This window comes from Tenrec ecaudatus, chromosome 10 (assembly GCF_050624435.1).
Source record: "Tenrec ecaudatus isolate mTenEca1 chromosome 10, mTenEca1.hap1, whole genome shotgun sequence".
Taxonomy (NCBI): Eukaryota; Metazoa; Chordata; class Mammalia; order Afrosoricida; family Tenrecidae; genus Tenrec; species Tenrec ecaudatus.
The window spans coordinates 152,986,081-153,012,024 of record NC_134539.1 but is presented as its reverse complement, the minus strand read 5'-3'; the positions used below and the strand labels follow the sequence as shown (position 1 = coordinate 153,012,024).

The 25,944-nt window shown below is 56.0% G+C and overlaps 2 protein-coding genes across 2 annotated transcripts; both read right to left on the bottom strand.

Annotated features, from left to right (window-relative positions):
• Positions 1-2,100: 2,100 nt before the first annotated feature.
• MRPL58 (mitochondrial ribosomal protein L58) lies at positions 2,101-7,095 on the bottom strand. The gene is made up of 6 exons (XM_075562185.1): positions 6,871-7,095; positions 4,527-4,563; positions 3,392-3,451; positions 2,844-2,926; positions 2,587-2,756; positions 2,101-2,393 (listed from the first exon to the last, which is right to left on the bottom strand). Exons 1-6 carry the CDS (start codon positions 7,057-7,059, stop codon positions 2,309-2,311), a joined length of 624 nt encoding a protein of 207 aa, XP_075418300.1. The 5' UTR covers positions 7,060-7,095; the 3' UTR covers positions 2,101-2,308.
• A 3,658-nt stretch (positions 7,096-10,753) lies between these two features.
• Positions 10,754-25,605, bottom strand: CDR2L (cerebellar degeneration related protein 2 like). The gene is made up of 5 exons (XM_075562184.1): positions 25,126-25,605; positions 15,752-15,864; positions 15,380-15,528; positions 13,846-14,010; positions 10,754-13,128 (listed from the first exon to the last, which is right to left on the bottom strand). Exons 1-5 carry the CDS (start codon positions 25,199-25,201, stop codon positions 12,237-12,239), a joined length of 1,395 nt encoding a protein of 464 aa, XP_075418299.1. The 5' UTR covers positions 25,202-25,605; the 3' UTR covers positions 10,754-12,236.
• Between the last annotated feature and the right edge of the window lie 339 nt (positions 25,606-25,944).

The following is a 25,944-nucleotide window of genomic DNA, read 5'->3' as shown; positions in this document are numbered from 1 at the left end:
TTTGCTCCTCCAGCAAATGTGCCTGCTCTGGGAAGCCACAGGGACTCAAAGTCAGCAGATGGTGGCAAATTGGGGCTTCCTGCATAGTCACAGCTCCCCTCCAGGCCCTAGGCCCTTTGTGGGCCGGGGACACCTCTTCCAGAGCTCTCATTATTGTGTACAATGTAATTGATACATGCTCCCCGTCTTTTTAAATCATTTTATTGGGGGTTCGTACAACTCTTATTACAACCCATACATTCATCCATTGTGTCAAGCACATTTGTACATCTGTTGAACATGGACATTGGGCCTCTACTCAAGTACTCCCTCAATGCAAGAACATTTTGTTCTATTAAACTGGCATTCCATGATGCTCACCTTCCTGACAGGATAGCTGAAGACAAAACAGGTGAATAAGCAAACGTGATGAAGAAAGCTGATGGTTGCCGGCTATCAAAAGATATAGCATCTTGGGTCTTAAAAGGCTTGAAGAAAAACAAGCAGCCATCTAGCTGAGAAGAAACAAAGTCCACATGGAAGAAGCACACCAGCCTGTGTGATCATGAGGTGTCAAAGGGATGAGGTATCAGGCATCAAAGAACAAAAAATCATATCATTGTGAATGAGGGGGAGTGCGGAGTGGGGACCCAAAGCCCATCTGTAGGCAAATGGACATCCCCTTATCTAAGAGTTTCCGGGAGGAGACGAACCAGTCAGGGTGCAGTATAGCAATTAGGAAACATACAACTTTCCTCTAGTTCTCGAATGCTTCCCCTCCCTCAACTATCATGATCCTAATTCTACCTTACAAATCCGGCTAGACCAGAGGATGTACACTGGTACAGATAAGAGCTGGAAACAGGGAATCCAGGACAGATAACCCCCGCAGGACTAATAATGAGAGTGATGATAGCAGGAGGGTAAGGGTAAGGTGGAGTAGAAAGGGGGAACCGATCACAAGGATTTAAATATAACCCCCTCCCTGGGGGACGGACAAGATAAACATAGGTGCCTTGCTTGTCCTGTGCCTCAATTTACAGGCTACCCTACCTGTGGGACACCAAGCCTGTGAACTGTCGCTGTAAAATGAGGTCCCTTTAAGACCACACAATTGCAATGTATGTCTCTGGAGCTGGGGACTGACTGTTGGTGACCTGCCTTGCTGTTTGCTGCCTGTGTTGGGATAGCCTAGCTCTCTACAGAGGACTACCTGACAGCCCCCAAGACTTGAAGGACTGCCAGTGTCTCACAACTCTCACGGGAGTTGCACTGAGCCATTTGTACTGCTTTATAATTTAATTGTTCATTTCTTTTATTACATATCTTTCTGTATATAATTTAACAGTTCATTTCTTGTGTTGACTTTTCTCTCTAGAGGACCCTAATACAGTTGGCTACCACATGTACCCCTGGATGTGGTCTGGCCCCTGCCATGCTACCTGGTCCTCACCCCAGCAATGTTTGTGTACAGTCGCTTTTTCCCTAGGCCTCTTTTGCATTTATTTTTAAAGCTTACCTCAGTGGACTCATGTTGTACTTGCACTCTTAAACGTTCTATGCATGATGTCCCTGCCCGGGTGGCGACATGCTACTAAAGTTCATTATCTGACATTCAGATCATCACAGTACACGAGTTAATATACTACTATTTTGTAGCCTGAGTACTCTTACCAATAGAACTCCCCAGTTTCTCTTTCCTGCCTGAGAACCCACAGCCCAGTACAGCATCCAACACAGTCTACCTCCTTCACACAGGCTCTTCAGTGGCTCCCTACTGACCCGCCTTTCGTAAGATTGACTCCTTCAACTTGAATTCCTGGCTCTCCAAGCTTCCAGACTTACCTCCCAACATCCCTCTGGCTTTTTCACCACCACCTGCCCCCACCTCCTTCCTGCAGCTGCTCTTCAGATCCCTGCAACCGGCATGGCCCACTCCCCTCTATACTCAGGACAGTAGCCTTTGCTTGTGAATGCCCCTCAGCTCTCTCAGCACCCCTCTGGTTATATGCTCCCTGGGGGCCGACTCCAGAACTCAGTCCTCTGTCCCCTGCTGTGACAATAGTGGGGGCTGAGAGAGAGGCAGGAATTCTGTGCGAGTCAGTCTGACGGAGAAGGGAGGGCATTGAAGTTTACATTTTATTATTGCAAGTCCATTAAGGGGTAGCGAAGGGTTGACAGCATGGTGATTGCTTAGAGATCTTCACAGCCGGGTCCAGATGACGGTCCCTGGGCGGCTCCCGTATTGCAGGTGAGGATGAGCAGGAGAGGGAGCCCCAGGCCTTTTCGTTCGAGGCGATGTTGACTGTGCGGGTGCCAGGGCACGACCTCAGTCCATCTCTACCTGACGGCTCGTCTTGATGGTAGAATTCATTCTCTTGAGCCGAAGTCTTTCCCGATTTGCGTTTTCTACCCTGTACCCAAAAGAGCACAGTTAGAATCCCAGAGGCCCAATCAGTGCTTTTTTGTTTTTTTGAGGCCCAGAGCGGCAAATCAGCGGGCAGCAGCTCCTAACCTCCTTCTAGCTCAGGGACCCACTTCCTGGTGTTCTTTCCCTGTCTGCTGGGCAGCCCCGAGGAGCCCCTCCCATCAGGCCTCTTCTGGTACCTGCGCCTCCGCACTTCCGCGTCTTCTTTCGAGGGCACTTTGGGGCTCTGGCTGGCCTCAGTGATCATGTCTCGGATTTTCTGTAGGCAGTTGGCCAGGTTCCGGAATTGGTAACGGCTACATTCGGAGGTGAGGATCAGCTCCCCTGCCCTGTTGATCTTGTTTTTATGCTGCAGAGAAAACACAGGAGAAGCCGAGACCCTCAGAATCAAGGCTGAAAACCCATTGAGGGAGTAAAGGGTACGGGTGTGGGTTACCGTGAGGGCGAGCTTCTGCCGCACGGGCTCTGCGATCCAGTCGGCTGTTGCCAAGTGGAACCTGACTTCAGCCTTGGAATTCACTGCGGGGAGGAAGGAGAGGGAGCACAGGTCACGGAGACTCTCGGGGTGGCCGGGGACCATCCAGAACCAAGCAGTTCCACCCTCTGCAATTGGGGGATGAAGTTGACCGTGGAAGGAACCTGCAGATAGTGAGGCGCCTCGGGACAAAAAGAAATCAGGGTGGCGCCTACAGCCTGCTGGCTCTGGGGAAAGTGGGGACGGGGGCTCCCGGAGGATGATGGAAACCTATTCTGGGTGCTGGCTGCTAACTCACCCTGCGATCTGCTTAGACTCACATGCCAACCCTGGCCCTGGCAACCCGCAGCTGAGAGTCTGGGAATCAGAGCACATTCAGAAGAATGTGAAGGATTATTCTACGTGTCTGCTCACAAATCCCTTTATTCCGCGTGAATATACACAGGGAGCCTGGCGGGCCGTCTCCCAGCGGAGGTTTACAGTCAAAGAAAGCCCCCAGGAGCTCTGACCTTTATTCACGTTCTGCCCCCCAGGGCCGCGACTCCGGCAGTAAGAGACGGTCAAGCGATCTGTACAGCAGGAGAAGAATACCGTGAGCCTATGGCGAGCTGTGCCGACAGCAGAGACTTCCCAGGCGACTTGTCCCTCTCCCACGCGAAGGCTAAGCAGGTGCACAGTGGGGGTGGGAAACCTTCCCTGATGCGCCGTTCCTGGCCTGACCTTTTCTTCCCTCCGGTGCTTCCGAATCAGCTACTGTGATTGCCCTGGGTCCTTCGGGGACCCAAAGAAAACAATCACCATGACCTTCTGAGCGGATCTCTGTGCCTTGGGCCCCAATGGCCCCGAAGATCCCCTCGGAAGCCAGTGTTGACTGGGTCAATAGGAATCTACTATATTTACTCCACTGCACTCCCCCCCCCCCCCAATAACAATCAGTTAAGGAGCCCTGGTGGCACAGTGGTTGTGAATTGGGCTTCGATCCTCAAGTTCATCAGTTTGAAGCCACCAGCTGCTCCGAGGGAGAAAGAAGGGGGCTTTCTATCCCTGTAAAGGGTTTAAGTCTCAAGAACAGGTAGGGGGAATTCCACCCTGTCCTGTATGGTTACTATGAGTCCCACCCTGTCCTATATGGTTACTACGAGTCCCACCCTGTCCTGTATAGTTACTACAAGTCCCACCCTGTCCTGTATGGTTACTACGAGTCCATCCTGTCCTGTATGGTTACTATGAGTCCCACCCTGTCCTGTAAGGTTACTACGAGTCCCACCCTGTCCTGTATGGTTACTACGAATCCCACCCTGTCCTGTAAGGTTACTACGAATCCCACCCTGTCCTGTATGGTTACTATGAGTCCCACCCTGTCCTGCCGGGTCACCGTGAGTTGGCATCAACTCGATGGCACTGAGAGTGAGGAAACAATCAGTTATGTGTCATATAGCTTGTCCCGCGTCCTGAGACCACAGAGAGCTCTCTGTTCACGCCGTGCACTGCGCAGTGTTTCCCGGAGCAGCCACACCACCAAGTGCTGTTCTAAACAACGGGGCACGGACCCCGCATCTGTCCACCCAGAAGCTTCTTTTCCTTTCACGATGCATGTGAGGGGCGGGGACAACGGCTGCTTCCTCATAAAACAGAATCACTTACCTATAGGAATGTCACTGCTGGCTTGTTTGGCATCATCCTGTAAGGTAATGCACACGATGTCACATACACGTTACCTGCTAGGTGACTCCTACTTGGTTGGGGCAGCAAAAGAAATGACATAAAGCTACAATGCAAATATATTCCCCCTGAATCAAACTGATGGCCATCACATCAGTGTGAACTTTGTTTTTTCAGCATCAACTCTAGCGAGCCCACAGGGCAGGGAAGAACTGCCCCGAGGGTTTCCGGAGCCAGCAGTCTCTGTGGGAGCGGAAGCCTCATCTTTCCCTGATGGAGCAGCGGGTGGCTCCAAAGAATGAAGAGCAGCCCAGCCCCGAACCCACTAAGCCACCCGGGACCCTTTTATCGCCAATGAGATTTGCCACTGTGAATCGGGGAGGGATTTGCATCTCAGACCAAGGATCCTCTGAACACAAATATAAGTATCCCTATTTCCCACGACTTCCAACAGGTTCTTCCTGGTTTAATCATTATTCAGGCAACACAATCCATAACAGACCCAGGTTTGTAAAATGTTGGTGTAGGGGAGCTGTCATCAGGACGGAAGAAAGTGACAGGTGTCTCAGGAGATTGGATTATGACCAGGCTTATGGAAAATGACACATCCGTGCTGTGCTTGATTGGCAGCCATCTTTGAGCCTGGCACTACTGTTTCAGATCCTGCTGATCAAGAGATTCAGTTGCTATGCAACAAACACACGCCGCACTTGTTTTCCAGGGTGTCAGCTTGACATCTGTTCCATTCCTGCACACCCACGTGGGTCCGTTCTGCTTGCTCTTCATTGACCTTGACTGAGCTGGGAAAAACTGTTTGGTTCTCAGCCTTGCTCTTTTCAGGCCTCCAGCAAACTCATACACTCAGAATGACCGATAAGGTGCCCCAGTCTTCTGAGGGACCTCCTCAAAAGCACTCTTCTGGGGAAATGGACTGGCTTGTTCAGTTGCTTGTGCTGCTCACCATCAGAGGCCTGGCTCCTGGGAAGGAGGGGCCACAGCAAGACACCTACCTGGTGGTAAGCTGCTTCTTCCTGGGCACCAAGAGGTGGCTGGGCTTGCTGTGCCCTTTGCCTGGGATGCCCTTCTCCCCACTATTCTCACAGCCAGCTGCCTTGTTTTCTCCAGGTCTTGACCCAGATGTCCCATTCTCACTGAGGCTGCCACACATCAACCCACATAGAGACGGTAACCGGATCCCCACTCCCTTTTCTTCTGGGCTTTATTTTTGGCCAAAACACTTAACACTCGCCTCCAACGTATTCTATATTATTTATTTGTGGAGTCTCTATTGCCACTAGAATATAAGATTCACAAGTGCTGTCTTGTGTTCACTATTCTATACCCAACCACAGCACAATGAACACAGCCCGCCCCGCGCTCAGTGAAAGTTTGCTGTATGAATGGAACACCTAGTCTCTTCCAGTGATGTAAGAGGTAGCTCAATGGAATTGGGTGGGTCTTGGAGCTCCAGTCCCTTGTCCTACAACAGGGGTGGGAGGTCCGGCCCATAGGCCAGAGGTCAGGGGTGGGAGGTCAGACCCTAGAAATCAATACCAGCTAGCATCACACGCCTCACCAAAGAGAACTGCGGTTCCAGCCATCACATTAAACTCAAAAAAATCACAAACTCACTGCCATGAGTTGATGTGGACGCACAGTGACTACAGGGCAGAGTAGAACTGGCCCTGTTTCTGAGACTGGTAACTGTAGACAGCTGTCTTGTCCCAGAGTGGGTGGTGGTTTCGAACTGATGACCTTGCAGTTGGCAGTCCAATGTGTAACGACTACTGCCACCTTTGGTGCGTTAATCAAATGTTTGACCAGTATGGCTCTCAGATGATGTTACAAATATGCAAATTGCCCTTGGCCGCCCAGAAAGGTTCCCATACCCGGATGCTACAGGGTCTGCACACCGCGGTCTATAGTAAACGCAGGAGCAATGGAGTGCGTGGTGCGCTTTTCTGAGACTGTGGGCAGCGTGACTTTCCTTTTAGCAAACAGCCTGGCAGGCTCTGGCCATTCTCCGTCCCCTCGGAGGATCTGCATGCTCACTTTCCTTTCGGACCTGGCGGACGGGACTCTAAAGCAAAAAAGCTGGTGATCTTCCAACAAGCGTGTCCAGTGCGTACTTTGCTTATCAAGCCGGACGCGCCCGAACCCCACCCGGACGCCCTTCGGGCTCCACGCCCCAGTTGCCCCGGCAACCAGCCCCCTTCCCAGGCGCGTGGCTGGGTCCACTCGGCTGCGGCGCTGGCCAATGGAAACGCAGATTTCTAACGTCACCCCGCCGCCGCGAGGCAATGCCCCTTCCCGGTCCCCGGCTCACCGGGACCTTCCAAGCGGTGTCCGGCCCCGCGGACTCGGGGTAGAGCTTGTCCAGGCTGTAAATGCTCCGGAACTCGGTGCCGTCCGCCTGCTTGTGCAGAGCCCGGCGCAGACAGTGCGCGGGCGGCGCGAGCAGCCAGGATCCGGCCCGGCCCACGCGGGCCCAGCGAAGGCAGCGGGAGGCCGCCATGCTCGGGGTCCGGGCCGCTTCCGGCGGCGCTCTCCTTCCGGTCGTCCGGGGCGCTCTCCTTCCGGTCGTCCGCCGGCTCGCGCTTCCCGTCGACGCACGTTCCGGGTCCCCATTCGCGTCCTCACCTGGGACGCGGCCGGCTGACAGGACTCTTTCGGCGTCCTTGCCCGCTGCAGGCCCAGGCGGGATGCAAGCTGGCCAGACAGCGGGTTTGCTAGTTTCCTCTTAATAACAAAAAGAACCGCCTGGATCCTTCCCCTTGGGCCACTCCTCCCAGTTTCCATCGCACATCCGGGAAGCCCGCCCCCACCTGCCAAATTCATCTAGGGCCCATCAGCCCAGCGCCGCCCCCTTCACCCCACTCTACTTAATCCTTTAAAAAAATTTTTTTAGCATATCACTCGATCCTTTCTAGTATTTATTGCCTGCCTCCCTGCTAGCAAAGACCCCAAGTGGTGCAAATGGCTTGAGCTGGCCCTAGTCCAGGGGTGCCGCGGAAGAAAGGCCTGGTGGCCACTTGCTGTGAAGAGTACAGCCAGGTGCAGTTCTGTTGTGTGACACATTGGGTGGCCGTGAGTCACAACCCACTCTGCGTTAGCAGTCAACCGTGTCCTGAGCGCCTAGAACGAAGCCTATAAACACTGGTAACCTGAGTTTTGTGGAAATGTAACTTCGAGTTCTTTTCACAAGGCAGTTTATACCCAAGTCTCCCTGAGCCTGGGTCTCATAGTTTATCCCAGACACTCTCGCGGGACAAATACCAGAAGATAGGAGTGGGAGGCCAGTTGCAAAAAGAAACGGTTTTGTAAAGTGGAGCATACATACACCCTCTGCCACCTCCACCCCCAGTCTTGTGGGGGGACCACTTATGGACTTTAACGATGGTTCCTCCTAACCAGGAGTTAAGGGGAGACTGGGAAGGCAGGAAGAGCATTCTAAGCCGGACCACCAAGTTAAGCAGAGCCCTTCTCCAGGCCTGTGAAATCATGAACTGCAGAACTGAGAGGGTCTTGTTTTGAGAAAGGTTTAAGCTGCGTCCGAGGAACAAACACTGGGACGTTAATTAGAGAGGCAGAGGGTGAAAGCAGTGCCCCCCCCCCCCAAAAAAATGTTAGTAACGGTCAGTCCTATCAGTAGCTGCCTTTGAATGAAGAGTTCTGTGTTCAGGAAGAAGGGCAATGGCCTAAACATAAAGAAGCCCCTGAGGACGCTGGCTGTTTAAAGCAGGGCTGTATGGCCATCGCATCAGGGCATTATCTTCTCAACATCATTGGCACAGCCAGTCTTTAGGAGGGAAGGACCGGGCTTTGCTACCCCAAATCCACCGACATTCTCCTTGGGACTCCCGGCTGGAAGCAGTGTCCCCTGAGTCCCCTGCCTCTCTGCCTTAGTCCCCAAATCTCAGAGGCAACTGCGGTGTCGCCATGGTGATGGGCATAAGCTGCTCAGAGGATTATAAGGAGCGAATCAGAATCCCTCCGTGGCATCTACTCCAGCCCCAAACCTGACCCCGAGCAGTAGGACAGGAAGCTGCAGGTTTCCAGGGCCCCAATGAACACAGCCTGCCCAGGCCATCTGGTGGCCTGGATTCTGGGAAAGGAGCAGGTACAGGAGAATGAGGCCAGCAGCCCTGGGGTAGAGAGAAGAGCAGCTGGTAAGCGCCTCTCACCTGCTGTTGCCAGGAACCTTCCAGAATGGCAGGAACAGACCTAAGAGGTGCCACCTGTTCCCCTACACAGATGGGCACTGGAGCCTGGGGCCAGCTTTTCCCTTTGACTCCTAGGTCCTCCGAAGGCTTGGGAGGGGACGTTTGCAGGACTGAGAAGGGAGGGAGGAAGAGATCATCAGCAAGCTAGCTGCCGTGGACCGGAGTTGATCCAGACAATGTGGTGCGTGTGTGTGTGTGCGCGCGCGCATGCCTGTGCACAAAGCAGCAGTCACCAGGTTTCCAACGGCTGGTTCTCAGATCAAGGACGGCGACACTTTGTCTCACGTACTTTGGACTTGTCAGGAGAGACCAGGTCCTGGAGAAGGGCACTGTGCTTGGTCAAGTGGAGGGGCAGAGAAAGGACGGCCCTCAGGGAGATGGATGGACACAGAGGCTGTAACCACGGGCTGGAGCACAGGGCCAGTTGTGAGGATGGTGCAGGACCGGGGAGGGGTCCGATCTCTGGGTTGGAACTCAATGGCACCAACAGTAACAACAGGCCTGTCTTTCAGGGTGGCTCTGGCCGGGCCTGAACCTCCAACCTTTGTGGTTACTGGTTGGATGTGTTGATCACAGGGACTACCCTGGGGAACCAGTTTCTCCTCAACCTTCAGGAAAGGGCAAAACCTCCTGTTCGCAGGGTAGTTACCAAATCTGGTGTCAATTTGAGAGGATTACGAGTGAAGGGGTGGAGTCAGGCCTGTCCATCAAGATATAACAAATGAGGCCTGTGTGGCATGGACTTCTCCTGAGGATTCTGAGAACTGTATTTCCTCCTTGGAGGCCGGAGACACTTCTGTCTGCTGACTCCCTGAGAGACGCTCTACTGACAAGGCACATGGCACTACGCCCTAGGAGCTTGAGAAGCCACTTACCCCGACGAAACCAGATCTCTGGAGCCAGAGATGCCACGTGGAGACCCCTGCCAGCACTGAGATGCTTACAGCGCCACAAGACTTCCAACCTACTGGCCTGTGATCTTCCTGCATTTTGGCATCATTGCATGTATTTCGTGAGTCTAAAGAGGACTTTCTAGATTGGTATCAGACTTATGGGCTAATATTGGACTTGATCTGGACTGGGCTGGGCTGTTTTCTCAATATTCAACTGCTCTTGTAGATAAAGCTCTTTCTTATACATGAGTGTCTATGAATGTTCCTCTAGTCTACCCAGACTAACACAGTGAGTTTTTTTAACTTTATCATCAGCCCCATCCCCCTGACCCCACAGAGGAGCCTACAAAAGTAAATACTCCCTATCACTCTCCCCAGGAGTCTTACTGCTGCACATGACTGTATCGGCATACATTTAAAAATCAGGATTTATTTTTTTAATCCCCCAAGAACAATTTTTGTTCTTTTGAGGGCACTTGGCACACTGCCCTCCTACCCAATTTTCCCACCTCATCTGTTTATAAGGAGCTCCAGTGACATAGTGGTCATATGTTGGGCTGCTAACTGCAAGGTCAGCAGTTCAAAACCACCAACTGATTCTGGGGAGACAGATGAGACTTTCTACTCCTATAAAACGTTACCACCGCAGAAACTCACAGCAGCCGTTCTACCCTGTCTTAGAGGGTCACTGTGGGTGGACATCAAGTGGATGGCAGTGAGTTTGGTTTGGGAGTTGCCCCCAGGGGCAGTTCTACTCTGTCCTGTGCGGTCACTAGGAGTGAGTCCATGGCTGGTGGTGTGTGTGATTGTGGTTTGTGGCAATCTCTCCTCACGCCAGAATGTCAAGCTAGCCAACCAGGACCCTGGCTGCTTGCTGACCAGGTGCCCATGTGTTGACCACACTCCTACTGTATGGCTGATGGGGTGGATTAATTTGGAAGGCGACACTTCAGGGTCTGGGTCTACTGAGAGCATTCGGTGCTGAGGAAGGAGGGCACAGAGGTCTGAGGGTAGGGTGGGGGGTGGAGTTAGGAAACAGAGGTCAGGTTCCCTGGGGTTGGGGGAGTGACACAAAGGCTCCTGGGTCCACAGCTGCTTTTAGAATACTGATGCGTTTTTTATTAAAGAAGAGAATAAAGCATTTGTAAATATATTTATCTCAGGAATACTCCAAAGGGGAGGTTGGCGGGCGGCTACAGAGCTGGGGTGTGAGCAGATTGAAGCCTGCACCGCTTCTCCCCCCCCCCCGGCCATATAGGACAGTGGCCCCCGGGGGCCAGCAGTGGCTTGGCCCCAGCCCTCCTCACAGTGCCGCCTGCAGCAGGGCGGGGTCCCCCGGGCATCAGCATGCGTGGTAAGAAAACCCCTTTACCCACGAGAAAGAAGTAAGGCATGACGGTCTCCTGCCGGGGCCTTGGCCTCTGGGCTTCCCACCAGGATGCCTGGCTCCTCCTAGTTCTAGGGTGTTGGCAGGCAGCAGGGGGGGAATATGGGAAACTCGGCAGAACTGCTCAGGGCGAGCTGGGGGTCCTGGGCCTGGCAGAGCTGAAGCGTGGCTTTCTGGACAGAGAAGGTTCCATGTAGTACCCCCAGTGTGGGGCAAGCAGCAGGCAGTCCCCAGGGTGGGGTGCGGGGAGGATATGTGCATAAGAGCGGGTGCTGAGACCACTGGCTGGTGGTGCATGCCCAGGGCATTCTGGGGCGGCCAGGGGGGAGCGGGTGAGACGTCATGGTCCCTGAGACAGAGGCAGGCACGGAGAAGCAAGGCAGAGGTCGAGCTCCTGCTTTGGACGGAGATGTGTCCACCCCCCAGCCCTGAAGGCTTAACCTAGAGAGCATTTCAGGGGCTCGAACCCCAGGGGCTGGCTCTGAGGATGCCTGCTTCCTGTATGGCTAAGGGAGTACCCTCTTCCCCTCCTCTGATTGGCTACGGCTGCAGAGGTTCCGGGTGCAGGGGAAAACCAGGCATCACAGGGGCTGCCTCCTGACCTGGTGGGTGGGAGAGCTGGTGCCAAGGAAGGCACAGCGTGCCAGCTGGGGCAAAGCAGTGAGTGGTCCAGAGGCCTCCAGGCCCGGCAATAGCTGGTTCTGGGTCCCCCTTCAAGTGTTTCCAGTGGTGGCAAAGGGCCAGGGGGGAAAGACCTGACATTGCAAATCCCTCTGAAAGCAGAACTTGGAAAAGAAATCAACAGGTCCCCAATGGCTTTCGAGCCTGACCGCAAAGCTGAGGGCGAGGCGTGGGGTTGCGTGAAAGCTGGGGGCCCACCAGGTTGAGTGAGGGGGGGGGGTGAGCTAGGGGACGTTGGGCAGGATGGTCAGGGCTCCTGGGAGCCTTCCTCGTCAGCAGGACACACACTGCCCCTCACCTCCCGCCCTGCCATCCTCCCCAAGCTGGGGACCCTGGCTCTTCCTGTACGTCCATCGAAACCCGGCTCTGATGTATTGCTTGCTCCAAGGTTTGTTATCTCACCAGACCCTGCAGGCCCCCACAACAGTGGAAGGGACTCCAGGCCTGGGAGGAGGCTGCAGACCCCGCGGACAGAGGGAGGGGCCCTGGAGGCCCTGGCGGGGGAGCCTCACTTGCTGCTGTGGGTCTTGACCTTGGTGGCGTTGATGTCGGCCTTGGTCTTCTGGATCCTCGAGAAGATCTCCTTGAAGAGAGCCTTGTACTCGGGCTGGCTCTGCTCCAGCCGCTTGTCCACAGCCTCCACGTGCTGGCTCAGGCTCTTGTCCCCCGCCTTGGCCTCCCCGGGGCCCTCCTCGCCTGCCCGGAGGTCCCGCCACGAGCTGTCCCGGGAGATGGGCCTGGAGGTCTGCACTCCCGCGTGCCGCACGCCGGCCCCGTGCTGCCGGCACTTGCTCAGCAGCTCCTCGTACTTCTCCAGCAGCGCATGGTACTGCTCGTCCACCTCGCGCAGGATGGACATGCCGCGCCGGCGCACGCTGTTGGCGTGCAGCGTCAGGTTGCCCGCGTGCCGGCTGGCCGGGTCTTTGGCCACGATGGCGTTGAGCGCCGTGTCGCTGCAGCTCTTGCGCACGGCGTGGCTGGGGGAGGCGGCCGGCGAGGAGAGGCCATCCGGGGCGCCCATGTCGCCGCCGCTGCCCGGCTGGGGGTCGTCGGCCTCCGGGGCGTGGGTGAGCGGCTGGAGCAGGGCCTCGGCCAGGTGGTCCTCCCGGCCCAGCAGGTAGGTCTTGGCCTGCTTCATCTGCTGCAGCTCCAGGAGTTCGGCCTCCAGCTCCTGCACGCGCAGGCGGTAGCCCTCCAGCTCGCCCAGCCGCCGCTCCAGCTCCGAGTACTCGTGCAGCACGGCCGTGTACTCGCGCTCCGCCCGCTCCCTGCGCTGCCGCTCCTGGCCCACCTGCGAGCGCAGCGCCCCCACCAGCGTCTGCAGCCGCTCGTTCTCCTGCTCCAGGGGCCGCGGGCCCAGCTCCAAGGAGGAGTTGTGCCTGCGGAACGCATCCTCGCACCTGGGGGAGGTCAGAGGGCAGGGGTCACGGCCAAAGCATCCCACCCCACCTCCGCCCCACCTGGACGCACATCTCTTGTCCTCTGAGTGGCCCTCTGGATCTGCAGCTCGCCTGCCTCTCTGCCTGCCTCAACCCTCCCTGTCTGGTGGGTGCAGCCGTCTGAGGTCAGCAGGTGGGTGGAGCATGAGGTCACAGGGACAGCATCTCTGGGCTCTCTCCTGGGTACTCCCCTTCCAGCCATGCCCTGGGCCCGGTATGGGGACAGCAAACCCCGGGCGATGACACTGTCCTCGGAACACTGCTGCCTGCCAGGACCCTTACTGAAATCACCACCAAGCGGGAGACGGAAACTCGACACGCGGGAGTCCTACTGTGGAGACGCCGTGGGGACAGACCGAGAGGTGGTGCCGAGCCCTGCCCAGGTGGCACCCTGACGGTGCACCCTCCTATGAGGGTGGCCTGGGATAAGAACCTTGTTCTTGCCTGAGCAGTGGGCGCGATGAAGCACACCTCCCAGTGATGTCACTTGGGCTGTGGCGGGCACAGGCTCGGTGCCCCATCAACACATGCTACAACCGCTCCCACCAACGACAGGGCCAGGGCATCCTCAGCAGCCTGGAGGGTGCGCCCAGGCTTGTTCCCACTGCTGCCCACCCTTCCCGTGTCCGCCCCGAGCCAGCAGCCAGGGGCGCACTTCCGTCTGTCCCTCTTGCATACCGGGGGCTGGTACACAGCTCCTTGAGGCAGGGGAAGGTGTGGATGGTCCGCCTGCGCTCCCGCTTCTCCCGGAGCACCCGCAGCTGCTCCAGGCCCCGCAGCTGCTCCACCTGGGCCTGCAGCTCCTCCACCTGGGCCTGCAGGCGCTCAATGGTCTCCGTCAGCCTGGGTGGGGGTAGGACACGGCACATGCAGAAGGGGACAGAACCAGCCCTCCTCCCTGAGAGTCCCCAGCCCTGGCTCCCTGAAGATGGATGGCCGGCGCCATCCCCTGATCTGGCTGCAGCCTGGACAAGGTTCCCGTGTAATCCACAGGGTTTTCAGGGATCGCTTGCTAGGCCTTTCTTCCTGGTCTGCCTTAGCCTGGAAGCTCTGCTGAAACCTGTTTAGGCTCAATAGCAGTGGGATTATAAAGAGACGTTTCCTCAGGTTTGTCTCCCCCAAAGACATGCCAAACATTAGAGGCTATTTGCTAGCACAAGGAGGGAGGTCAGATGCTTAGAGACATCCTCCCTGAAGGCAGTCAGTTGCCAGACTACTGTCTGGTCCCACTCCCTGCTGTTAAGGACAATGGGCTACCTCTCCCTAAAGGCTTGGGGCCATCAGTTTGGTCCCTGTAGATGGGGTTTACACCCTACTGATAAAGGTTTCTATAGAGAGCCAGAGAACGGGCACCCGTATAGTGACATCCAAAATTAAGCTGCCTCCCAGAATCTAGGATCTGCCCATCTTGTCACATGCATACCCCCAATACCTCCCCTTCCTATTGTGTGGATACCCCTAGATCAACCCCCTCTCATGACTGCAGTACCTGTAGCACAACCCCTTCCTGTGATGTATGTCTTTACTTGTAATTAGGGGCCTTGTATGCACCCCAAAGAGAAATAAGCCTTGGTTAGCAATAAAGAGGCTCTTTCTTTATTGGGCCACCAAGTGAGGCTGAGGTGAGCATGCTACCATGAGATGTGTCTGACTCCATTATTTCAACCTCTCTTCTATCTCTCATGCTCTCTATGACTTTACTATAATTTTTACTTATTATTGCTGTACAATTGCACCTACTGGACTTGTGATGATGTGTTACGGACTGACTCTGTGACATAACAGCACTTGGGTTTAGGGGCGGACCCAGACAGTGCTCCTGGCACTGAACACGGAGGGCAGAATTCCCTGTCTGACCCAGGACCCACTCCCCTTTCCTACACCTCCCAGGCCAAGCCCACCCCCCAGCCCCACCCCTTCCATGACACCACAACCTATGGTATAGGTGTCACCATGCAGCGCTGCCTCTGCCCCAGGTGGCCAGCTCCCAGCAGGGTGGGCCACGTGTGCATCACAGCATCTCAGAGCCGAAACAGCCCGGAGTGGAGCGGAGCGGAAGCTTAAAGCAGCACTGTGGCTTGAATGTTTAAGGCAGGAGCCATGGACCAGGGCCTGCTCACCACCATCCCTGCTCCCTGGCCTGCCTCCTAGCCCCTCCTTCCCACAGTCCCTCCCTCCTGCAGCCCCTCCCTCCTACAGCCCAGGCCCTCACCCGAGGATCTTCTGCTGGGCAGCCTTACTCTCCAGCACCAGCTTCTGGTTGGTCAGCTCCAGGTCCCGGGCCGTCAGGTCCAGCTGCTCATACACCTTGGCGTGCTGCTCGTTCACGTGCCGCAGTGTGTCCAGCTGCTTGGCCAGGTACTGGGTGGACAGGGGGCCCACGTGGCTCGTTAGGGGCTGAACTTGCCGGAACCCTCCTGCTACTTCTAGAAACAGGTTGGCAGGGGACATTCATCTACAGGGGTGAGGATGGCATGACAGGGCTGCCGGAGACAGTGACCGGTGCAAGGCTGTCGGACAGGGGCTGCTCCTGCCGTTTTCTTAGCTGCATAAAGGCCCGTGGTGCAAGCCCCCAGGCCCTCACCTCGATCTCCTGCACCTGCTCCTCGTTGGTGGTGTACATGTGCTGCAGGGACTCCTCCAGTTCCTTGTTCCTCTCCAGCAGTGTCTTGCCCAGCTCCGCGGCCAGGTGCAGGTCTAGGGGTCGGGGGAAGAAAGAGGAACAGTAGGGGAACAAAGTCAGAACCTGCTGCCATGTGTCTGCCTCATGGTGACTCTACAGGACCGAGCAGGGCTGCCCCTAGGACTTCCAAGCCTGCTCTTCTCACAGAAGCAGATGGCCACCTCTTCCTCCCGAAGAGCAGTGGGTGGATTTGAACTCCCAGACCGTCCAGTGAGCTAAGTGCTTAACCACTGTGCCATCAAGGCTTCCTACAAAGCCAGAGGACCCTTTTAATGTTCCAGGCATCCATCTAGGACTGGCCTCTGAGGGCCTAGACAAGGTGGACACTGCCACCAGGGTGTCCCAGGCTTAGGCGCAAGTCAGGAACGAGGCCTCTGAACTGTCTCTTGTCCTTGGAATGTTCTTTCCCCCGGCACCTCAAGGCCCTCTCCTCCTTCAATGTCCCCATTCTCAGAGTGGTCTCCCCCAAGCCCCTGATTTAAATCATACCTTCCCTTCCCCCTACTCCCTTCCCCTTCGCTTTTCTCTTTCGCAGGCATGACACAGAGCTTCTGAGACAATCACTACTACTCAAATGACTCATATCTTGACTCTCTCGCCTGGTAGTAAACTCCCTGTTGCTGTTAGATGCTACTGAGCCTGTCGCCCCCCCCTCACCCCCACCACTCACGGCGACCCCAAGCCGAACAGAACGAACCACTGCCCTGCCCCGTGCCACCCCCAGAATCTGGCTGTAGCATGGACAAGATTCTGGTGTGATAAGGCCTGTCTTCTTAGTCTCAGTCTGAAGGCTCTGCTGAAACCTGGTCGCCATTGAAGCAACACTGACAAGCAAGACAGGCGGTGGCTGAGCATGAAGTGCCCTGCCTGGGAATGGAACTCGGGCGTCCCACGTGGCAGAGCCCAGCATGGTTATGCGCTGGACTTCACTTGGAGCAGTGAAGGTTTCTGAGTGAGGGTGGAAGGTGTGGTAGCTACATAATCTGTTGTCAATTTGAGACGATCACAAGTGAAGGGGTGGGGTCTAGCCTGTCAATCATCGTATAGCCAATGAGGCCTCTGTGTGGGCGTGGCCTTCTGAGAATTCTGGGAACTCTGGTATTTCCTCCTAAGAGGTGGGAGACACCCTCTCTCTCAGTTCACTCCGTGAGACACTCTACTACTGACAAGCCCGATTCCCTGTGAGACATCCCTGAGGAGAAGCCACATGCACCTGCCCTGATGCTGCCTGGGGAGCTGGAGACCCCTGCCAGCGCTAAGATGCTTCCACTGCTACTGGATCCACAAGACTCCCCACCCCTTGGCCTGTGATCTTCCTGCATTTGGTGTCATTGCATGCGTTTTGTGAGTCCGAAGAGGGCTTTATAGATTGGGATTGGACATATGGGCTAATATTGGATTTATGGACTTGATCTGGACTGGGCTGGGATATTTTCTCAATATTCAATTGTTCTTGCATATAAAGCTCTTTCTTATACACATATGCGTGTTTATGAATGTGTCTCTCTAGTCTACCGGGACTAACATACACAGGAAGGGTTCTGCGATTGAAACATTGATGCGTCAAGTTTAGGGAAGGCAGAGGTTTTTAAGAACCTTTTTATTATTAATTCGGGAGGGTTTATAGATCGGATGGCATTTTTGCCTTCAACACCTTATCACACTTCCAATGACTCATCCTGCTTCCATCTTTTTTCTTTATTTTCCCCAGAGCAAGGTGGTTTGTGTGTTTTGTTCACTGATGCCCCCAGTGCCTGATGGAGACATCGGTTGTGAGCGCCCCCACAGACCCGTAGATAAAGTATGCTGGGGCAATGAAAACAAAAACCCCAGTCTTCCTGGGGGCAACAGGAGGCCCATCAATTGTAAGGCATGTTCAGCATCCCTTCCTGCCTGAATCATTTTAGACACAGAGTGATACATATATTTAGTGTACGTTTGGCAGGGAACGGCCACCCCAAAATCTAGGTCCCCTTTCCCTAGAAGCACTGGGGAGAATTTTGAGGGGTTCCAGTACATCAAGCCTCTTCCTTCTAATCTCCCCGCCCAGGTGACCCGCCAATTCCCTGCACCCTCTCTGATGGAACTGGGAATTGGCGCAGGCTGGGCTGCCCGGGATGTTAGTCTTGGGAAGGAGAAGGGGTGGGAGAGAGACATGTGGCAGGAGGAGGACCAAATGGCACCTGTCCAGGTGGAAGAGACCTGGACTCTACTCCCAATGCAGCCACGTGCCAGCTGGTGGCCTTGGGTGGCTCATTCTGACTTCCTCTCTCACGCCGTCCGTACAATGAGGAAGCTGGCCCCTGGAGTAAGGGCACCCAGACATGGGCAAACGAACCGGAGCAGAGGCTACCAAAGAGCTCAGTTGTGCGGCCTCTTTCTTTCAGCAAGCCCTTCTCCCTCTCCCCCCACCCCCTCCCGAACTCCTAGTCACCCTACTGCCAGCACAGCCCCACCACTCTGTGCGTACACAAGGGGGGAGGGGGAACTACCGAATTTGTACATGTCAACTTGTGTGAATTGTGTGGGATGTGAATTCTAATTCATTGAAGCTGTTAAAAAAAAATCACCCAAGACAAAATGGGTGCATAAGCAAATGTAGTGAAGAAAGCTGATGGTGCCCAGCTATCCAAAGATATAACATCTGGGGTCTTAAAGGCTTGAAGATAAACAAGCAGCCATCTAGCTCAGAAGCAACAAAGTCCACATGGAAGAAGCACCCCAGCCTGTGTGAACATGAGGTGTCGATGGGATCAGGTATCAGGCATCAAAGACCCAGAACAAGAAAAAAAATCTATGTAAATTATCGATATAAATGAGGGAGAGGTCAGAGTGGGGACCCAAAGCCCATTTGTAGACAATTGCACATCCCTTCACAGAAGGGTCACAAGGAAGAGACGAGCCAGTCAGGGTGCAGTATAGCACCGATGAAACATACAACTTTCCTCTAGTTCTTTAATGCTTCCTCCACCCCCCCCCCCACTATCATGACCCCAATTCTGCCTTACAAATCCGGTTTGACCAGAGCATGTACACAGGTACAGATAAGAGCTGGAAACACAGGAAATCCAGGACATATAAACCATTCAGGATCAACAATGAGAATATCGATAGGGTAGGGGGAAGGTGGGGGGAGAAAGGGGAAAATGATCACAATGATTGACATATAACCCCTCCAGGGGGGGCAGACAACAGAAAAGTGGGTAAAGAGAGACAGCAGTTGGTAGAAGACATGAAAAAAAAAAAAGACAAATTATTAAGGGCTAATGAGGGAGGCAGGGTAAGGGGGTGGGGTGGGAAATGAAGTGATACCAAGGGCTCAAGTAGAAAGAAAATGTTTTGAAAAGGATGATGGCAACAAATGTACAAACGTGCTTGATCCAATAGATGGATGGATGGATTGTGAGAAGAGCTGTAGGAGCCCCCAATAAAGTGATTTTTAAAAAAGATTTCGCCAGCTCAGTCCACTGGCCGAGACACTAGCAGCAAGGCCAGGGCTGCGCTGACAGTTGTCCCGTTGTGGTTAGCAGCGCGTGCTTGATATACAACAAAATCAAAGGGCACAGAGAGGTTCCCCAAGGGTGGTGAAGAAAACGGGGTGGGGTGGGGTGAGGAGAGGGTAATGGGGAGGGGGGCGGGAGAGAAAAGGAGGCACCCTACCTAGAGAAGCACGGGGGTCGCATCGTGGTGGCCCGCCCTCCAAAGAGCTCTCTGTGCTTAAAACCCCCGGAGATGCAAGTTTGTGTAAGCAGAATCCTATTTTTCTGTCCCTGCCTTCATCATCCGGAGGTCCTGATGGTGTAGAGGTTATGAGTTGGGCAGCTAAACCCACAAGGTCAGCAGTTCAAAACCACCAACTCCTCTGATGGAGAAAAGACAAAGCTTTCTATGCCGGTAAACAGTGAGGATCTCGGATCCCCACAGGGGCTGTTCTAGCTTGTCTTCGAGGGTCCCTGTGAGTTGGGATCCACTCGATGGCAGTGAACTTGCCTTGGGTTTCCCTGTCATCATTCAGACACATGGCTGGTGCCAATAAATGGTCTGTTTGGTCATTTTCAGAGGGTGTGGAATATTCTGTTGGTTAAAATAAATGAGGGGGGTGGAAGAAGCCAAACCGACTGCCCTGTCATCAGTCCCACTCAAGGATCCACACAACTTTCCTTGGTTCCGATCTTTACGGAAGTCACTTGCCAGGCCTTTCTTCCGCGGTGCTGCCAGGAGGGTTTGAACAGCCAACCGCTTGGCTAGCAGCTAAGAGCAAACCTTTTTTTCCTCCACCAGGGACCATCACCCAAGTCCCTTTAAGTAGCTTTCCCTAACCAGTCCTTATTGTTGAACTTTCCGCTGTTCTCATTCTTTCTCTGTTAGAAATAAGTCGGGAGGAATGGGAAGGGGGGGGCACAGGGAGGGAGGGGGCTAAGCAATGGGACACAGTGGGGGTATGAACCACCTATGGTATGAACCAGGTGTCTGAGATAACTGGCAGGTTCTGTAACCCTCCAGCCAACTTACAATGAGAAAGTAAGAAATTAACCAGTTATAAAGAAATGAACAGAGTTGGGAAATAAAGAAACAGACACAAAAAGAAATAAGTTAAGAAATGAATCTGCCAATCACTTCATTTTAGCATTGCGTCTCTGGGCGGGGACCACAGGCTGATTGGGAAACGTTACTGAGAATTAGAAATTGCTGGACAGAAGGTGTGTCTCGCCAAGTAGAGTTCCACCAACATAAAAGTTAAAGCAAATACATCACTTTGCATCAATCACTGTTTCCTTAGGATAGTTTCCGAAACACAGAATTCCCATAAGGAAGGGTCGTCTCCTTGATGCATTTCCCCAGACTGCTGGCCAGGAAAGGGCTGGTCTCTCTCCTTTCCCCCCACATCATGAGGCTCTTCCTGACAGCATCCCACCTTCCAGGCTGGTAGTGCAAACCCAGCTCGAGATGCGGAAAGGCAATTCCCACTGGGGCCCTCAGAATACGGTCCAGGGATTCCACTGCGTGCTCATTTTAAACACAGCGATCGCCCGAGGGTTCCTGGAGGACGGAGTGTCTTTATACCCTACCAGCACGTTTTATAAGCACAGTTGCTTCGGCTGGATCCTTCACTGGGCACCCAGCAGCTAGGAGGTGGCCGTTTTTCTCTTCGTCAGCCCTGGAGCACAGTGACTGCCGACGGGCCGTGGAGGGCAGAGCCTTGGTTCTCTGTCCTCCCAAAGCTATGTAAGGGGTGATTTGACCTTATAAAAGCCAGGTGGCCATGGAGACACAGTTAGGGCCAAGCTGCCCCTCATGACCAAACCTGGAGTCTGCTCCCACGAGAGGATTTCAGCCTGGGGAAGCGGAGCCTCTGGGCCTGAGGTGGGCTCGGTGCCCAGACTCCACCAGGGGACAAGGTGCTCTGTGGCCGAGAGAGGGTGCAGAGCCGCTAAGCCGGCGGGGCGCAGTGCCTGCACCTGGAAGCCTTACTCAGCTTTCCACCGCAGCCGTTTGAAAACCAAAGCAGCACCTTCGAGAAGGCCTTTGCCGTGAGCAGTGGAACCTTCTGGTGGTGGTCCCACTGTAAACCTCCTAAACGGGGACAACCTTCCCTGGCCCAACCTTGGTGTTTTCAGCCGGTCCACATGCATGGGACAGTTGGACACCGACCCAGGGAGACCTCGGAAGGACGGATGCCATTGAATGATGGTGCTGGGATGAGGCTGGACAGCTCCAGGACTGAACAAGCACACCTGTCTTGGGAGAAGTACCGCCGGGACCGGACGCTCCCTGGAAATGAGGCTGGCGAGACGGCGCTGCACTAATTTGGATGTGTTCTCAGGAGACAGCAGTCTCTGCTAAAGGACTTCAGGCCCGTCCAAGAGGAGGACCCGCCGAGACAAACCCGGCCCACTTAGGCTTCTTGCCCGTGAGTGCCTGGGCCGTGTGCGCCCCTGACACTGGTGGGCTGGGGCACCCAAAAGTAGGCACGTGAAAGGGGACCCTGCAGAGGTGGTGAAGGTGACCGGGCCACCTCCTGATCCCCAAACTGCAGGGGCCAGGAAACTTAGAGGCTGCCTCGGAGGAAATGCATCGCGGTGTCAGCTAAGCTGCTCAGAGCTGCCGGGAGGGGGCACAGAGGACTGAGGGCAGCCAGGTGCCCGGAAGGGACCAGTCAGCGGAGGGCAGGAGATGGTTCCAGGGCCAGGGGAGGAAGGCTGGAGGCGGAAGACGGAGGAGCTGGCTAAGCAGGAAGTCAGCTGGGGGAATAAACAGCCAGTCATCTCAGATTCCTGGTCACACTGACCCAAGCTGGCAGCACTCTGGGGACTTGGGCTTCTCCTTTAGGGGCCCGCCTTCCGTCCTCTCCCTCTCAGAGTGCTGCCCGGAGGAGCCGCGCCTAGAAGCGTGGAAGAGGACTGACTGTGTGTGGAGGGGGGTGGTGGTGGAGCACTGTGATGTCTGTGGGGGAACCTTGAAATCCCGCTGCCCTTCACAGCTGTGGCACCAGAGAGAATGGGGATTGGGGCAGGGCGGGGCGGGGGGGTGGGGAGGAGGCATGGGGCAGGGACAGCAAAAAGAAGGGAAAGTCAAGAGGGAATAAGACAGATGTGTACAACCCCCGGCAGAGCTGTGGGGTCCTGTTCACAAGCTGCAGGCCCACAGGTCAGGTTAGGGTGCCAGGTGGAGCCAGGCCAGAGCTCTCTTCCCAGGCTGAGGACTCAAGGTCAGGGTCTACAGGGGCAGGCCGGCACCAGGTCACCAAGCCCGTGACTCAGCAGCCATCTCTTGCCTGTAAGAGATGCCCACAGTGCCTGTCTTGCCCGACCCCTTTGCGGAGCTTAATAATTAATGGCTTCTATTCTGACGGGTGCTGTGGTGGTGGGTAGACAGCAAAACAAACCTCACTTGTCCCACCACCTCCCACTGTGGGGACAGAGCAGCATCAAACAGTCCCCAAAGGAGGTTTGAAGTCAGGGCTGATCCCTGCAAAGGAAACCGCTTCCTGGACATCACAGGGGCCAACAGGGAAGAGCTTGGCAGAAAGCACAGTGGGGAGGGGGGGCGGGGGGCAGGAACTGGGCATGTTACACCTCCCATGCAACTTCCAGCACTTCAGGTCTGTCCCCCGCCCTCCCCCCCCAGGGGTGGTACCTCAGAAGCTGTGCCTGGAACCTCCTGGATCCCCAACCAAGCCTTTGGATGCCTCTCTTTGCCCCCCCCCCACACACACACTTTGGGCCTCTCCACACTTCTCACTGCCCCCTGCCTTAACACAGAAGTCCCCCCTACTACCGCACCTTCTTGCCTTCCCTGCCTGGCGACCCCTGGTCCTCCTCCAATTCTAAGGGACTTCGCCTAAACCTTTCTGAGCCCTGGAGGTATGAAGAGGCAAGCGCTAGACTGTTAACCACAAAGTCTGAAGTTCAAACCCACCAGCCAGTCTGAGGGAGAACGATGTGGGATGTGACAGTCGGCTTCTGTCATGAGCTGCAACCTTGGGAACAGCTGGGGGCTGCTGTGTTGTGGAATCGACTTCATGGCGGCTTGGGGTTCCAACGGCTACCGAGCTATACAGGGCCCCATTCCAGCTATTTCTTGCTTCCCATTTCGGGGCTCCTCTCCTGGAATGTGGCCTTCCCTGAGACCAGGCGCCATCTCCCCTGACTCAGCTCAGCGTGGCTGGTGGAGCAGAGCCAGTGGAGGGTCAAACAGCCCACTTGCTCTGCACCTGTCCCAAGTCCGCTGCTCTCCGTATCCTGGGCTCTGGCTACTCCGGGTCCACCCCACCCAGCCCAGCTGGCATCAAGGCACTTTTCCCTTCCCAGAGGCAGCACATCTCCCACCCAGACTCCCAAGCTCCTTCCTCCCACATCTGGGCCGGGCACAGTGCCAGAGCCCTGTGCAGGCATTAAAGAGACAGCAACAGCACTAAGCATCAGCTTCTCCTGGGGAGGTCATCTTCTCAATGTTGCCTTCCAGGCCTGCATCCTGTGCCCCCAATGCTCGCCCGGCTCGCCCTTATACACCTGCCCCCTCCACAAGACATGGCCAGCCTAGAGGCCTATGCATGACCACTGCCAGTGCCTAAGCTGGTCCCTGCCACTGGCACAGTGGTTACACAGTGGGCTGCTAACTGCAAGGTCAGCAGTTTGAAACCACGAGCCAGTACCGAGGAGAAAGATACGGCGTTCTGCTCCCGTAAAGCCAAAGAAGGAGTTCTACCCTGTCCCACAGGGTCACTAGGAGCGAGAATGAATGAGCATGCCCAGGATAGGGGAGAGTGGCGCCAACCACCGGCAAGCCAACACTGGTCCCACGCTGATGCTCCCATAGTCCCCAAGTACAGACTATGAATCGATTCCGCCGTGTCTGGCGGTTACCCTTACAACAGAGGCTCCAGGGGCTGGGGAGAGGCCAGCCAGCAGGCAACTGGACAGAGCCTGAGGGTACAAAGCGTATCTGACTTGTGTCCACACCCCCTGCCGGCTGAGTGACTGTGGGATAGTCACACTCCCAGGTCTGACAGCCCTAACAGCAGTCACTTTGAAGGAGGACAGGCGGATCCACTCAGCTGGCCTGGGCTCCCACTGCTCCAGCCACCAGTCCCAGCCTCCTCCTCCTTCCAGTGCCGCCCCGCCCTCTACTTGGGAGTGATGTCACTTCGGCCACCTCATCACTTGCTCTCCGATGGGGGAAAATGGTGGAAGTGGCTCCCATTCTCTTAGGCCACCCCCTGACCCTGTCTCTCCAAATCATGGGTAAGGTAGAGTGGGGTGTACATGAGGAGATCCCGGAAGCCTGCTGTCTGCAGCCCTTCCTTGGGTGAAGATGAGGAAGTTGGGGAAACTTCTGGGGAATCTTAGTGCGCAGGAATCCTGGGATGGGATAACAACACAGGCCCCTGCCCCCCAACACACACAGACACCACCCTCTCTGCAAACCTTCGCTAATAGCCACCCCCAGCCTCCTAAGACTTCCTAGCAGTTATTTAGGGACCCCTGGATATGGGGCTCCACGGGCAGTTGCTGCCTGTAAGATGAGGGGGTTGGTGATGGATGTTCCCGCTATCTGGGGACACCGGATAGGGACACGCCCCCCACTTTGCAGGTCTATGTCATTCGGATGTGAGTCTCTCCAGGCGCCCCCACCCTCACCCCAACCCTTCTCTGGACGCATTTTACCCCTCCGAGTCCGGCATACCCAGCGCTTAGCTGGGTGCTGCTGCCTAACAATGGAGCGGCGTCCAAGGGTCGCGGTCGCACCCCTCTTTCCCGGTCGCCAACGCTCACCCCGCTCCAGGTCCTGCTGCTCGTACCAGGCCTCCTCCTCGGCGGCGAAGTCCCCCATGCCGGCGGCTCTCCGCATGGCCCCGCGGGCGGCGGCGGGCGCTGCGGCGGCGGGCTCAGGGCCGGGGCGCGGGGCCCGGGACAATGCGGCGGCAGCGGGCCGGACCTCCGGCGGCGCGCGCTCGGGATGCGGCGCCCCCGTGCGCGCCGCGCCCCGTCGCCATCGGCCGCCGGCGGGGCGCCCACGCGGGCCTGGGGCCGCCGCGATGCCGCCGGGCCAGGGTCCCGCGAGCCGGAGTCGCGGGGCGGCGGCACAAAGGGCGCGGGGCGGGGACAGCCGGCGGGCGGGCGGGACGCGGCCGAGTGGAGCCCGGTGCGCGGCCGGGACGGGCACTAGCAACGCGCTACTGCGGCGACGGGGACCCCCTGCCCGGGTCCAGCCCGCGGTGCCCCCCGCCCGCGCGGCGCCGCCCGGAGCCGCCGCTGCATCTTCCCTGGTCCCGCCCACCGCTGCCCGGGCCGCCTGCTTGCGGGGCGGGGCCTGTGCCGGCGGCCAATCGGCAGGCGTATGCAAAGATAAGCGGGGCGAGGGCGGGGCCTCCCGGGGCTCTGGTCAGGCGTCCTCAGGTCCCCGCTGGTCCTCCTCGCCCCCGCCCCGCCCCCGCCCCCGCCCCCGCCGGTTTCTTGCAGTGGGTCTCGGTCTGAAATGATAGACTGATTTTCGTTTTCTTACCTGCTGCCCCTCCAAGCCTCCTGAAAGCAGGGATCTCGCCTCTCGTGTCCACCACCGGCTTCTCAGCGCCTCGCACAGCCGGACCCATC